Source organism: Monodelphis domestica, chromosome 2 (assembly GCF_027887165.1).
Source record: "Monodelphis domestica isolate mMonDom1 chromosome 2, mMonDom1.pri, whole genome shotgun sequence".
NCBI lineage: Eukaryota > Metazoa > Chordata > Mammalia > Didelphimorphia > Didelphidae > Monodelphis > Monodelphis domestica.
In genome coordinates, this window is record NC_077228.1 from 443,225,329 (window position 1) to 443,241,738 (window position 16,410).

At 39.7% G+C, this 16,410-nt stretch overlaps 2 protein-coding genes across 14 annotated transcripts in view; one reads left to right on the forward strand and one right to left on the reverse strand.

Moving 5' to 3' along the window:
* The window catches only part of MAP3K4 (mitogen-activated protein kinase kinase kinase 4), a 216,830-nt gene extending 206,357 nt beyond the window's left edge, over nt 1-10,473 (forward strand). For all 10 annotated transcript variants that reach the window (XM_056814361.1, XM_007484860.3, XM_007484859.3 and 7 more), the window contains 2 exons: nt 5,631-5,810; nt 6,204-10,473. In XM_056814361.1, the coding sequence (XP_056670339.1) occupies nt 5,631-5,810; nt 6,204-6,224 (201 nt within the window). In that variant the 3' untranslated portion in view covers nt 6,225-10,473. The remainder of the gene's footprint in view (nt 1-5,630; nt 5,811-6,203) is intronic.
* A 449-nt stretch (nt 10,474-10,922) lies between these two features.
* Nucleotides 10,923-16,410, reverse strand: part of AGPAT4 (1-acylglycerol-3-phosphate O-acyltransferase 4) — a 181,669-nt gene continuing 176,181 nt past the window's right edge. For all 4 annotated transcript variants that reach the window (XM_007484865.3, XM_001371495.4, XM_056814366.1 and 1 more), the window contains exon 9: nt 10,923-15,035. In XM_007484865.3, the coding sequence (XP_007484927.1) occupies nt 14,944-15,035 (92 nt within the window). In that variant the 3' untranslated portion in view covers nt 10,923-14,943. The remainder of the gene's footprint in view (nt 15,036-16,410) is intronic.

A 16,410-nucleotide genomic window follows, 5' to 3' on the forward strand; every position in this document is an offset into this window, starting at 1 on the left:
GGGAGAGAGTCAGTCTGATTGGACATATGCATTTGTGTATGGTAGAGGCAGTCTACTTGAGAGCATTGAAGAGTATAGACTCAAGGGTACAAAGTACAGGAATGGACCTATAAATGATAAATGACCTATGTTCTCAGTAAAATATGAGGAAAGATCTGCTGAGGAAGGTGGGAAGAATGAAGAGTTTGAGAAACTTAAAGAGAAAAGGTTTGGAATAGCTATTGTAGGGAAATAAAGAACCAACAGTCAAAGAGAAATTGGAGTAAAAGGGCAAGGGCCCAGTTGTGTTTAGGTAACAAAATTTGTAATGAATTAAAATTTTGGGGTGGGCCTAACTCAGGCAGTTCCAGTGGTTCTGGCTCACTTTGGGACTAAATTAAGACAATCATATGCTGTAAAATATTTAACAAAAGAAGACTACTCAGTAATCATGAAGAGGATAATTATAAGTTTACAACATTAATTCAGTTGTATGAGGCTCCCCTCTGCTTCCACATCTGTCATGGTGGCAACAGCCAGAGATGCATCGACTCTCACTGTAGTATGAATTCTGTCAAACCTATGGAGCACTAACTTCTTATAGGAAATTTAAGTCCCAGTACCCTAGACCAAGTATGAATAATGGCCTCCTTGCCCATCTAAAGAGAAAATTGCCCTTATAGAGTGGTTATGAGGATTATAAGAAATGTGATGTCAGTAGTAAGCACTCATTTCTTAACTAACTTAATTTTGATTATTAACTCAGATCCTAAACTGTATCACAGACAGCTACATAAGTGATAGTATTACACATATGTCTATGATACCAGGGATGCTAAGTAACATCTTTCATCTATGCCCCCTTTTCTCCCCTGATACTGTCATCACCCTACTATATTACCTCCCACTTCAGGTCTTTCACCACCCCTGTCTGTTACCTCCCTATTCAATAATGTTTTGCATTCAAATCCTTTCACAATCCAGCTTCCTCCTACCTTTCCAGTCTGTTTACACACAGCACATCAACATGTTTCTGTGATCCTTGCTCAAGACATTCTTGTCTCCTGAAGAGAGATTTCCACTGGTTGCCCTCTAATCCTGGAATCTTCTTCCTCCTCATCTTTGCCCCGTACTTCCCTAGATTCCTTCAAGTTCCATCTAAAATCCCATCTTCCACAAGAAGTATTTCATGATCCCCCTTAATGCTAATCTCTCCACAGTTTAGCTTGTTCATAAAAATATGGTTGTTTATGTATTATTTCCCCCATTAGATTCTGAGCTCCTTGAGAACAAGAACCATTTTCCCACCTTTCTTTGTATCTTTAGCACATTGCCTGACAAATAGTAGATATTCAATAAATGCTTCTTGACTAAACAAAAAAATAAAATAAAATAAAATAAGATGGCGTGTTCCTACAGCTTCTTATCTAGATTACCAAATGTAGAGCTGGCAGTGCCAGACTTCACAGGTAAATTTGTGAGGAAGGAAAAGGAGCATGGTGGACACTCACTGCTCAGCTTTATTTATAGCTGCCCTTTACTAGGAATAAATATTAAGTAAGCACAGACAAAAAATATTTAGATAGATTTGGGGTTTTTCCCCTAGCTAATTGGTTATCATTGATGATGGCACTATATTTGTACATATTCACCAGTCAGTGATAAGCATTTAGCAAGTTCTTACTATGGGCCAGGCAACAGAATACAAAGGAAATATAAAGACTAAGATTTCTGTCCTCAAGAGATCTTCTAAGGGGCAGACAGAGAAGGGTACCTTCCAAGCCTGAGGGAGAGCCCTTACCAAAGCGTGGAGGTGGAGTTCAGATGAAGTGCAGTAAGACCAGACATATGCCATCATCCTAAGAAGCTTGGAGGATGGGGGGAATGGGGCAGCCATTTCTGTCCCTATTTTAGAGATGGGGAAATGGACATTGCTGGTCATACCACCAGGAAGCAGAAGAGCTCTGGGCTCTGACCAGGACATTTCACTCTGCTTACCACATTATAGTTTACAGAAGTGGACATAGCATGTGGCCTTTTAAAGAGGGAAAAGCCCTGTTTTACCTTGCTTTTTAATAAAGTTCCTTGTGCAAACAATTTACCACTCCCCCTATAACATATTTACCATCTTGATATTAGGTCACTTTACACTTGTTTCCCTAATATAATAATAAACATCACACACTAAAGAAGGGAGTTTATTTTGTGAAATATAGTTTATACAGCTCCCTCTAAAAGAATGTATAAGAAGAATTGGAATTGGCAAAAGGTAGTTGGCAGTGCTGAGTAGTAGTCTCCTGGTCTCAAAAATCTGACAACAGGAAATGGGGTCATTTAGTAATAATAATTCTGCTGTACAGACAGGCCATACTTATGACTGAATCTCAGCAGTATTCTCCCACAAAACCTATTTGTTGCTTTAGTCTCACATTACACATGCAGCTAATTTTCTCAGTTTCCTGAAGGACTTTTTATCCTTCCATTTGTCCTTTCCATTGTTCAGTATTCATCATACCATCAGACAATTCCTTTATGTTTCAGAGAAATTGGATCTGGACTTTATATAAAGATTGAGATAAACATATTTCTTTAATTCACTTGCCTAAGGTTTTTATAAGGTATTGTATTGTGTTTTCTGCCTCACCTCGTCAATATAATATTATGAATTGGACCAGTGTAGTCAGTAGAAGAAAACTTAACTTTTGGGGTAACTTAATTTTTATGGCTAGTGGTTAGTACGTTATTGAAGGCTTATTACTCTTCCTGCTGAGAACATAAACTATTTTTTCAAATGAGCTCAGTAGGAGGCAACTGGGTGGCTCAGTGGATTGAGAGCTAGATCCAAGGATGAGAGGTCCTGGGTTCAAATTTGGCCTCAGATGCTTCCTACCTGTGTGACCCTGGGCAAGTCACTTAACCCTCATTGCCTAGCCCTTACCACTTTCTGCCTTGAAACCATTATACAGTATTGATTCTAAGATGAAAGGTAAGGTTTTTTTTTTTTAATTTATTTAGTCAATTTAGAAAATTATTCCTTGGTTACAAGAATCATATTCTTTCCCTCTCTCCACCCCTTCCCATAGCTCATGCGCAATTCCACTGGGTATTATTACATGTGTCCTTGATCAGAACCTATTTCTATGCTGTCAGTGTTTGTACTAGTATGATCTTTTAGAGTCTCCAATTATATTCCCCTCAACCCATGTAATCAAGCAGTTGTTTTTCTTCAGTGTTTCTACTCCCACAGTTTTTCCTCTGAATATGAATAGTGATTTTTCTCATATATCCCTCTCGGTTGTTTAGGGTCACTGCATTGCTACTAATGGAGAAATCCATTACATTCAATTGTATCACAGTGTATCAGTTTCTGTGTACAATGTTCTCCTGGTTCTGCTCCTCTCACTCGACATCACTTCCTGGAGGTTGTTCCAGTCCACATTGAATTCCTCCACTTTATTATTCCTTTGAGCACAGTAGTATTCCATCACCAACATATACCACAATTTGTTCAGCTATTCCCCAATTGAAGGGCATCCCCTTATTTTCCAATTTATTGCCACCACAAACAGCACAGCTATGAATATTCTTGTACATGTCTTTTTCCTTATTATCTCTTTGGGGTACAAGCCCAGCAGTGCTATGACTGGATCAAAGGGCAGACAGTCTTTTGTCGCCCTTTGGGCATAGTTCCAAATTGCCCTCCAGAATGGTTGGATCAATTCACAACTCCACCAGCAATGAATTAATGTCCCCACTTTGCCACATCCCCTCCAGCATTCAATATTTTCCTTTGCTATCGTGTTAGCCAGTCTGCTAGGTGTGAGATGATACCTCAGAGTTGTTTTGATTTGCATTTCTCTTATTATTAGAGATTTAGAAAACTTTTTAATATGCTTATTAATAGTTTTGATTTCTATAACTGAAAATTGCTTATTCATGACCCTTGCCCATTTATCAATTGGAGAATGGCTTGATTTTTTTGAACTATTAATTTAGCTCCTTGTAAATTTGAGTAATTAGACCTTTGTCAGAGGTTTTTGTTATGAAGATTGTTTCCCAATTTGTTGCTTCCCTTCTAATTTTGGTTACATTGGTTTTGTTTGTACAAAAACTTTTTAATTTAATGTAATTGAAATTATTTATTTTACATTTTGTGATTTTTTTCTAACTCTTGCTTGGTTTTAAAATCTTAACTTTCCCAAAGGTCTGACATGTATACTATTTTGTGTTCACCTAATTTACTTATAGTTTACTTCTTTATGTTCAAGTCATTCACCCATTCTGAGTTTATCTTGGTGTAGGGTGTGAGATGTTTGTTCAAGCCTAATCTCTCCCACACTGTATTCCAATTTTAACATAAGTTTTTATCAAATAGTGGAATTTTGAACCAAAAGCTAGGATCTTTGGGCTTGTCATAGACTGTCTTGCTGAGGTCACTTACCCCAAGTCTATTTCACTGATTCTCCTTTCTGTCTCTTAGCCAGTACCATATTGTTTTGGTCACCACTGCTTAACAGTATAGTTTGAGATCTGGGACTGCAAGTCCTCCTTCCTTTGCATTTTTTTTTCATTATTTCCCTGATATCCTTGCTCTTTTGTTCTTCCAAATGAACTTTGTTATGTTTAAAAAAATGAGCTCAGTAATATTAACTTAGGAAAAAAACATCTCTGGATAAAATTATAGCACACACACACACACACACACACACACACACACACACAAGACATATTTATAGATAAAGCATAGCAAGAACTAAGTGGCACAGTAGATAGAGTGCTGGGCCTTGAGTTCAAATCTAGCCTCAAACACTTACTAGCTATGTGCCCTGAACAAGTCACTTAACTGTCTGCCTCAGCTACTTCATCTATAAAATAGGGATAATCCTTGTGCCTGCCTCCCAGGATTATTGTGAGAATCAAATGACATAACTGTAAAACTGTACAGTGTCTGGCACATAACGCTTTTACAGTTACAGTTAGTAAGCTAATTGTTAGTTGTTATGCTTATTATTGAAGGATTGCATATTATTGTTAAATTAGTGTTAATTTCATTTTACAAGAACCAAATATGTAAAGAGTTGATGGTAAAACTGTCACCCTTCATGTCACTGCATTTTACCTAACGTTTGAAATAGCTTGATCCAGAGATGGGAAATCCTGTGTTCAAATGTGGCCTCAGACACTTTCCTAGTTGTGTGACTCTGGGCAAGTCACTTAACCCTCATTGACTAGCCCTTACCACTCTTCTGCCTTAGAACCAGTACATAGTATTGATTGTAAGACAGAAGGTAAGGGTTTAAAAAAAAAAGAAAGTTGGAAACAGTTACTTAGCTTACTTAGAAAAGATTGTTTGGCAACTAGAATATATAGCCAGTACCATGAATAACAAGATTTATGGTGATAATATTTGGGGATGATTGGCTTAAAAATCCAAGTAGTAGGATAAGTAAGGAAGGAAGAGAACATTGTTCTTTTGTTTATTACTAATTATTTTTCCATGTCCACATTTGCCTCCTTAATTTTTTTTTTGCCTAAAAATGTGATTTCAATAGAATAATATGAAATCCTATAATAAAAGTCACCTATGTGATTAACATGCAAATTCCTTCTTTTGTGTGGTTTCCTAAAAATAGAGTTTTATCTTTTCATAGAGGCCTTGGCATGAGTATGAGCACAACTTTCAGATCATGTATAAAGTTGGAATGGGACATAAACCACCCATCCCTGAAAGGATAAGCCCTGAAGGAAAAGATTTTCTCTCACATTGCCTCGAAAGTGATCCAAAGATGAGATGGACAGCTAGCCAGCTCCTCGACCATTCGTTTGTCAAGGTTTGCCCGACTGTTGTGATTTGGGAAAGGGGCAGGAATGAGTGCCAAAGATACTCGGGCACTAAACGTAGCTCACTCTTATATATAAGTAATAATATTGTTGATTGCTAGTAATCAGAAATACTTAAAAGTGAGTCCATTAGTCTCATATACTTGTGATCTTACTCAGGTTTTAATTTCATTTGGCAACAAGAATACAAAAATAAAAACGGGTCCAAAAATTGCTATTTTCCTTAGCTGGAAAATATGAGTAATTTCTAGTCACCTGAGATTTATAAACGTGTAGAATTACTATTACCAGTACTATTTTGTGAAACTGACCTTACTGCAAAAAGTCATGACTTTCCCCAGCTACCATTTGCTCAGTCCTTCATCTTCTCTCCCTATCCACAGGTTTGCACAGATGAAGAATGAAGCTATTCAGTATGTGACCCAGTAGTGTATGTACTCGGACAAATTCCCTTACTCGCTACTGTATGTAATATTTACATGAAGACTGTGTTGAGAAACAGCATGAACGTTTTTAACCTACCACAACTGAAGACTGCACAGGTGACGATCGTCACTTCTCCTGCTGCTCCCATCTCTCACGTGGCACGTGATGCTCATGTGCGACCGTGTCTGCAGAGTGTGAAAGTCAAAGTGCCATTACTACTGTACATGGACCATTTCCTTCTTTGTCTGCTTTGTCCCTCACATGATGGAGAACTGTCGTATTAATACGTAGTATTTTTGACCTTTCTAGGTCCGAAAAAAGTTGTCATGTTACCAAGCGTGCTGGACCTTGTTTTTTAATATCCTGTTTGAGTGCACTGACTGTGAACCTTTATCCTATTTTTTTTTTGGGTCGGCTTCAGATTTGTTATGCAAGAGCTAAATAATGAAAATTAAAGAAAAAGTTTTTTTTGTTTTTCTCTCAATAAATGGTTTATTTTTAGGAAGCTTTGCTTGGGCTGTTCTATTTTTTAAACCAGTATTTTTTACCCAAGTATTCACCAAGCAAGGGGACATACTTGAAGAGCAAAGAAGGAGCTAAAGGATCATTAAAGCAAGCTTTTGGGGACTTGGTTAATTAGCTCTAGAGTTACTTGAATAAAGATCGAAAGGAAAAATGAAGAGATTAGGTGACTGATTTGTACATAATGTCACAAATTTGTCAGAATGATTGGGCACTTGCCTCACAGGTCTTTCTTACCTTTCTGGTACCATCACTAGGAAGGAGTGGAGTGGTCACCGGATCTCACGTTGTAAGGCACTGAGAAGCCATCCAGTCTAGCATATACCTGAGCCCTTCTACTTCTGCCTCTGCTTGAAGACCTCTCCAAGAAGTCCATTACACTCATGGACAGTCCTTTGAGAAATCATTTCTGCCATCAAACCTAAATTACCTCATTGCTCCTAATTCTGCCTTCTTGGCCAAGCTGAACAAGTCTACTGGTCCTTCTGTTTGTCAGCTTTACAAAGTGACTGATCAACACAACCAGAAGATCATCAATTTGGGGTGGAAGGAACCTCAGAGGTCATAAGAAGTGGAAGGACTGGAATTTGAACCCAAGTCCTCTGAATGCTCATATCACTCTACCATGATGTCTCACTCTGATACTGTAGTAACTAATGGCCATTTAAAAAAATCATGCTACTCTAAAATTTTTGTTAAAAATTTGCTATTGAAGCTATTTAGTCACATATCCAGGTATTTTCATAAAACAACCTATTTTTTAGATAATAAGAGTTTACCAGGTTACCATCAGCACTGCTATGAAATTTCCTGATTGATGAAATTATTTTAGTTTATATATATACCCGCTTTTAGGAAGCATTTTATTGTCCATTGGCTTTTAGAAGATGAAAATTCATTTACAAACAACAGTCAGCATTGCAAAAGGTACTAAATGCATTCATTGGCATTGGATTGTTATTGTCTATACTTCTTCCCCCACCAGGGTCTTGGAGGTATAATGAAAAGGTCTCTGATGAAGACCTACTCTTCTCTTGGCATGGAGGTGACCCAGGTTTTCACCCTCTGGGTCAGCAGAACACACAAGCTGTCAGGTCCTTTCCAGCTACGTAGCACTCTAGTCATGCCTTTGGGCCCCAACACAAATTAAAATCCTTGGTCACCCAGCTAGTTCCCTTCTCACCCAAAGTCATCCCATTGCCCCATTCCGTGAGGTTATCCCCATGACCCATTTCAGAGGGAAAAGAAAAAACAAACCCAACCTCTCCGCACAGATCGACCCAGAACCCCTTTCACTTATTTGATCTCAGAAGCATTCACTGTGAATCCCCTCTGCAGAGCAGACCCTTGAACTCTCAGGGATCTCTAATGCAATTTGGAGCTTGCTCTTTGATGCCTTTTGGGACTGTTGCTCTCTGAAAGGTTCTTTTCATCATTTTCAGCTCTTGGACTCAAAACCCTGGGTCATTCTGCCACCTGTTCCCTGTAGTAGGATCCCTTGTGGTAACCCGATGCAAACTAAGCCTTTGGTCAGGAAGTGATCTTGTTCTCTGGAGCTTTTGGGGGGGAGCAAATTAGTCCATTTTTCCATCACCCATTTTCCTCATCATCCAGGACATCCTCAAAAAAAACCTGAATGTAACTTAAGTTCTAGGTCACTTCCTTATTTCTAGCAGGAAATGCCATCATACTTAGTCACTCAATCACCTGTGCTACTGCTGGAGGTATCCAATCACTCATCAGAACCTTGTGCAGATTAAGCCCTTAGTCACTTTGTGCCATTTAAGTTCTTGGTCACCCAGTTTTACTTCCACTACTCCTGAGGGTTATTTCATTCATCTCCTAGGTTTGCTTTTAGAAGCAATTCTGACATACATTTCTAAAATCATGTGATTCAATATTTTGCAAAACCCAAGAGTGTGTGGGGAAAACAGAGACAGGAAAAATACATGGGTGATACAATTTAATTAAGATCTAACAAAAGCTGTAGGACATTTAAAAATAATTTTATTTATTTAAAAAATTTTTTTCCACATTTACATGATTCATTTTCTTTCCCTCCCAGAGCCAACAAGCGATTCCACTGGATTGTATAAATGTTATCACTTGATATCTATTTCCATATTATTCATTTTTGCAGTAGAGCGATTTTTTAGAGCCCAAACCCCAAATCCTATACCCATATAAACAAGTGATAAGCGTTAAGTCATGTGTTTTCCTTCTGCGTTCAGTGTGGATAGCGTTCCTCCTCATAAGTCCCTCAGGAACGTGTGGGACATTTTCTTATACATGTTTACTGATGAAGAACTACCTATACACTACAATAGCGGCAGCCCTCAGTCTTGGGCTGCTGTGCGGCAGGTTCTCTGGTTCCCGTAGGGCCAGGCTGGCCCAGTGGATGGCCACAGGCCTGGAGGCAAGCCTTGTTGGCTCAAAACTCTGGGATCCTCCCTATGAAAGAAAGTGGGAGTTTGGGGGGGAGGGGTGCTGACTGGCTCTCTCCATCCATAGTTCCTGTTGGACCAGAAAATACATCCTAACTATGGCACTTTACCTGGAAAAGACCTGAGGTTTGCGGGTGGAAGTGAGCCTCCTAAAGGTTATATCTTGTACGTGATTAGGAAGTTATCTGCCATCAGATGAAAGCTGAGCACTCCATATGGAGCACCACGTTCTGTGCAGCTTGGGCCAGAGGGTGCGGGTTTCTGTGTTCTTGTTCCTCACAGATGAGGTCACACGCCAGCAAATACCAGGTCTGGGCTCTGCTCAAGTTGTTCCCTAACCTAGAATTGCATTGAAACAAAGCCACGTTTTTCCAACGGACTTACCTGCTTTTAGGATAGAATGCCATCTGCCAGCTCTCTGGACAAAGCGTCACTCGGCAGTGCGTGGCATAGCTTAATCCAAGTTCTGCTAGGACGGGGGAATCGACTCGTCAGATTCTAGGAAGCCGACTCTTCACCTACTCATTGTTGATGTGTAGAGATCACGGCCAATTTCTTGTTAATTAGCACAGATTCTCTCTATACAAATAGAGGTGGAGGTGAGAGGAGCACAAAGAAATGAGAGTCTTGCCTACAGTCAGCAAAAGGAAAAAACAAAAACAAAAAGCCGGCTTTTGGTTCACAGGCCATCTCACTGGTTGAGCAGGTCAACTACAAGGTGTTATATATATTTTTAATAAAGTCAGTCAACTGCCAGCTCCATTCCAGGTACTGTGCTCAGTGCGCGGGATGCACAGAAAGGCAGAAGAAAAGCTCCCGGCTGACGGTAGCCACATTTCAAATTTATATCCAAGCGGCTACTATTTTGCCTCGCACGAAGCAAACATGATACGGTCTACAATCCCAAATGTCATTTGTTTCTTTTCCTTTTTAATTTCCAAATCCTTTCCTTTTGCTGCTGGTTGATCACCCTCCCAGGAGACAAGCAATAGGATATCAGTTATACCTGTAAAGTGTTGTGAAACATTTCCAAACACAATCCCCAAACTCACTGGGGACATTAGATTTGTGTAAGTGTTCATGGAAATTCTTTGAAAAGAATAAATGTATGAGATGATTTAATTGTTATTGAAAGCTGTATAGCTAGCAACCCAAAGCCAAATTACGCATTTTCTTATTCACTCGAGTAAATCCAGTGCTTTTGTACTCTGTTCAAACCTGAGAATTTACAGAAATAAAGGCTGTTGTTAAAAAAAAAAAATCTTACCTTCCGTCTTAAAATCAACATTATGTATTTTTTTCTAAAAGAAAACAATTCCAAATTTCAAGTGTTCCATTCTCCAGGTTTGGACATTATATTTGTATAACCATTAATGGAAGTTCTTTTTAAAACACTTAATAAATACATGAGATGGCTTGATTGTTATATTGGTTGGGGCAAGGCAATGGGGGTTAAGTGACTCGTCCAGGGTCACACAGCTAGAAAGGCCACATTTGAACCTGAGGCCTCCCATCTCTAGGCCTGACTCTCATTGCACTGAGTCACCCAGCTGCCCCCATAACGGCTGTTTTTTAAAGGTCACTAACAGTAGGGACAGTTTTCCATTTTTAGAACCATCTCTAATACCCACCCACATGCGTCAAAGCCGAGACCCCCCCCCCCCCGCCCCCCAACAACTGGACACGGAGACAATACCAACAACAATAAAATCATTGTACTTCAGTTGTTTTTATTTTTTTCCCGTGTAAACAAAATTAAGACTACTTTTGTTAAGGCAATTGTAAAACACAGTCACTTACGGAGGATAAACACTGATGCCTAATGAAGACAATATGTACGACTTTTATTACAGTAAATCAGAAGAATTTTATTACATTTTGGCAAGTACCTTCCAGGCAGGATTACACACACTTCACCCAAAAGCTTCAGGGAAAGAAGGACTGGGTAACAATATATAGTTGAAACTTGAACTCTGGTTATGGGTACATCTTGCTTTTAAATTATGATTCACAGAACTAAAAAGTAGGTGATCAAGTGCTTTATTGATACTATCCACTAGCTCGTGTTGACTGGACTTTTTTTCTTTTCTAAATAGGCTGAAAGCCTAGAAGGCTTGTAAATTCACTTATCCCAACCTAAGGAATGTGTGCTACATCCATCCGTTAGACTGATAACTTCTTTTGTCTGAGATAACATCTCTCGAAAGGAATAGGGGAGTTAAGAGTTGAGCAGGGCAAATTATATGAATTTTCCAGCTCTTTCTGGGCCTCAGTTCCCTCATCTGTAAAACAGGGAGACTAGATTAGATGGCTTCCAAGGTCTGTTCCAGATATAAAATGTATGATCCTGAGGCAGATTCTTCACAGTGTAGCTTCATTATTTTGCTGAAGTGTTATGACTCCCCAAAACATCAGCTTGCTCAAATTTTAAAAATAAAGTGTATCCTGTAGGCCAGTATGTGTCTTTTTTGGACTCTACCATCCTGGTGGCTGCCATTAGAGGAAGTATCAGCAAGTCTTTACTGTGAGCTCTAATATAAGGGGTCAGGTTCGTTATCGATAATGGCAGGACACTAAATCGTGGACACACTTATGTTTGCCATTTAAATTGTCTTTTCTCAGAGCAATCTAACTTTTGATTTTAAAAAAATGGACATGGCTGCTGCAAGCAGTTAAAGAGATGCTGTGACTGTAGGAGATAACCAAGATTGAAAATGAAAGCGGGCTGTACTGAACAGCTTCCCAAGTGAAGTTGTTTTTTGCCCATTTTCATCTTTCCCATAAAACGAGTCACCTTCAGACATTCTCAGCATCTTCTTGAAGAGTCTTCCTTCATCTGCAAATAAGCTTTCTTTCCAAGTTTTAATCTCCAAATAGGTTTATTAAATTTTGTGCCCTGATTAGTTATGGGGACAGCTTCTTTAATCAGCTCTTAATGAGGCAGGTACTAATATCACTAAGATACAGGACGTGCCTAATTATGTTTCAAATATATAGCTATAAAATTTAAATTCCTGGTCCATTTTTAACTATAAAAGAACCCAAATATGAAAGCTAAGAATAAGTAAGTTTCAACAAATACTCCCCCCCCACCCTATAATCACTGGTTTTCTGAGAAAGCCCTGGAGAGGTCTCACCTTTCCCAAGATAAGGATTCTAACAGATACTAAGAAGAAATGAGGGAGAGAGTCTTAATCTACAGTTCCTTAATGTGGAAGAGAAACAATTTAATCAGGCCCCTTGGGGTTTTTTTTTTTCATTTTTTGTTAAGGTCTTTAACACCGCTTTGTTGGATGGGTTAAACCCAGAAAGAAAGTAGGGGCAGCAAGAGGTAAGAAGACCTTGTCAAATTGGAATAAAAGGCAATTTCCAATCCAGTGACTCTCTCCAAAGAAAACAAAAATTCCTTAAACGTGGGGACAATATTTTGTGCTCTAGAGTTATTAAGGAACAACGAATGGATGATAAAAGTTAGTGGAAGCTCCAGATCACATCCAGTATTTGGTTATAAAAGTGACTACCACTGATATGAACCAGAATGTTCTCCCTTTACACTGTGTCTTACATTCAAAGGCGGGTTTAAAAATAAGTCATGATTAGTCTCTTGACACTGTAGTCTAGTTATCAGAAAATGAGGAGGATTTTGTTTGTTTCTGAAGTCACTGCTCTTAAGTGTACATGTACCTATACACAAAGGAGTGACATAAAATAATGAAATTGACCGTGCAAGCCTTCTACAAAATTGGCTTTGTTGACAGTCACAACTCCAAAATATAATCAGACCTGTTTCTTGCTTTCATTTGTTTCTATTTTGTTCTTCCCCATAGACCAAAAGCTCTTTAAATAGGAAGGCCTCTGCCTTGTATATTCTAGAACCGTGTTGGTGAGTTCATGGGCACATGTGCCCCGGCATGCTGGAAGGGGCTGCTCCATTCCCCCTCTCCACCACACCTGGGAACAATGTTTACATGCCCCGCCCCTCTGTGCAGCCCAAAGGGAACACTTCCTCCCTCTACTGTCTGGAATAATGTGAAGGGCTCACAGGCAGCCTGAAGGTACAGTTTGGGCATGCGATCTCTAAAAGGTTCATCAATGCTGTTCTAGAACATAGTCACATTCCATAAATATCAATGGTTTGATTAAGAAACAGGTTATCTGAAAGTGGAGCTCTCTAAACAGAATGAGCCTTTAAACTCATATTTGTCTAAAAATCAATATTTGCATTAGTGCTGAATAGGTTTGGGTTGGTGTCCATGAAAAGAAATCCCCGGAAAACTAACCAGAAGTGACCAGCATCATACATATCTATTATTTAAGTACCAGACTGAGTGTAACATTGATGTCACTACCTGAAGTACAGTTGTCCCCAAAGGAACCTATCTTGTATGAAACAGTTCTCTTTTGGGTAAATTATTGCTTTTTCTAGCAGCTGACTGTATTGGTTAGCAAGAAGATGATAGCATGGGGTCCTTCATACTGGACATCATTCCAAATTCTGCCCCAAATCCTCATGGACAGAAATCTTTTGGTATAATAAATTAGGAGTTACAGAAGACAGATCACTGCCCTGATCAAAAGCAGAACTTTGGTAGCTCAACAAGAGCTGCTAATGATGTTTAAAAAAAAGCAATGAAAAAAGGCTAAATAGCATTTTAATCAAGTGAAAGTCCATGATGAAATGAGATGAGATTTCTGGATTGTGCCAAAGAACTCACGCTTCTATTTAGTTTTGCATTTTAGTTAGCTGATGCCATGGACAAGGGAACACCCACAAAAGGCAGTCATCTGCCAGGTCATTGTATTATATTTGGTCTTGAGGGCAAGAAGGGCACAGGCATGCTGGTGGTGACTTGGAGACAAACAAGATGGAAGCCAGAGAAATCACAGCAGCAAAAACACCATGGGAGTGTAACCCAGGAATCAAACGGGGGAAAGAAAGGCATTTTTTTTTGGCCATTCAAAAGCTTCCACACAGTTGCCCCAATCCTCTATTTCATTCTCCCTTCCAAACATATGCTGATTCTTACTCACTGGGCATGGATATCTATTACTCTAGATTCTTAGACTATCATCCTATCCTCTAGGATTTGGGCATATATGATTCATCTGCTTCATTTAAGTGGCTTCGTGATCTCTTGGTATGACATGTCAGTCTCTCTGTCTAAACAGTTTCCAAATCACCTTGCAACAAAGATCACAAAAATGTCACACCAGGAAGAGGGAAAGGGGAGAGAGTGAAGAAGGCCTGTGTAAACATACCACAGATGTGCCAGACATACGTGTTAATTTTTTTTGGAGGCATTATTTACTCTTCTTTGTAAAAGCATTCTCTATTCCATCTCTGGTAACGTTTTAGAGGGGTTACAGAAAACTCAGCACCAAAGGATGAAAGGGATCCCTTACCCCACCCCCAAAGTATGTCTTGGATTATTATAAAACATAGGTCTTCCACATATATGGATATACACGCATACACACACACACGCACACACACAATTCACTCACTCAGAGAGGAAAAGAAAGAAAACCCGCTTAAAAAATGTTAGGAGAGGGGATTTAGAATACATCTTCTTCCCCATCTGGCTTTGAGACCAAGCCCCTCCCCAAATGGGAGGGTGACTTTAGATATATCACCAGTAGTCTCTCATCCAACCTTCATCACTCTGTCCTTCCAAGGAGAATCAAGAGTTTTCTGAAGTTCCCTTTGGATGAAAAGGAGTCCCTGAACCAATCACTTTTGTTTCTGCTTGTTATCATTGTTGCCATAGGTAGAACCTCTGTTAATTTCTGTCACCCCGATCATGCGCCGAACGCCAACGGATGCTGCAGAGACAGAAGGGGCAAGAGTCAGGAAGAAGTCAGTACGCAAAGGTGCAAAGCCCACAGTGGCCCAAAGATACTTGTGATTTTCATTCAATTAATTCCATAAAGAATCCACACATTTGGGGGATCCCGATTCACAAGGCCTGTCAATATCCCTAAATATCACAGAAGCTCAGGGTTAGAAGGGGCATCAGGGCCATCGAGTATGATCCATACTGAGAATCTTTTCCACAATATCGCCACCAAGTGCTCATAAAACCTTCACTTGAGGAACCCTCAGTGAAGAGGAACATGACCTCCAGAGGCAACTCCATTTCTTACAGCCTAAATCTGCCTCTGTAGTTTATTGCTTGTATCCCCTGCTTTTAAATCTATTCTCTGCATCTAAGGAGAACAAATTTAATCCTTCTTACACATGACAGCTTTTCAAATATTTACACTAAAGCCATCATATGCCCTGTCCGCCCTGCTCCTAAGACTGTTCTGGGTCAAAAGCCTCCTTCAATACCATAATCTTGAGACCCTTCAGCATCCTGTACATACACCCTCCTCTGGTCACTCTCCAACAAATCCTCCCAAAAATGTAGCTCATGGAATGGAACATATTCTAAATGTTATCTAACCAGGATATAGTTGAATGTATAATTATAATCTTTCTCATTCAACACTGCCTTTTAATGATACCCTAAATCGCATTTAGCCTTTTTGCTTGCCATTAGACTTTTCAGTTCACTAAAAAACAATGATTCACTATCTAGATCAGTGATGGTGAACCTTTTGGAGATGGAGTGGCAGACCTGACCCCCACCCCACCTGCCAGACCAAGTGCCATGATTGATCTCCTCCCCCCAGACTGAGTGCTGGGCGTACCCTGCCCCCACCCCTATCCCACATAGGGGAAGGAGGAAGTACTCCCATGGAATAGAGGGGTAGTGAGGAATGTGCTTAGTGAGTGTAGAGAGGGGGAGGGGAGTGGCCTGAGCACTCCACTTCCCTTCAGCTCTGCTGCCCATGAGTTGCCCACCTTACCCCCTATGTGCTGCCATTTGGCTGTGGGGCTGAGGGGTGGGTGATGTGAAAAAAATGTCATCAGACTGATTCAACCATTCTGGGAGGCAATTGAAATTATTCCCGAAGGGTTTTAAAAGACTGAATGTCCTTTGATCCAGCCATACCACTACTGGGTTTATACCCCAAAGAGATCATAAGGAAAAATACTCGTACAAAAATATTTATAGCCACGTTCTTTGTGCTGGCAAAAAATTAGAAAATGAGGGGATGCCCACTGATTGGGGGATGACTGAACAAATTGTGGCATATGATGGTGATGGAATACTATTGGGCTATGAGAAATGATGAACTGGAGGATTTCCAT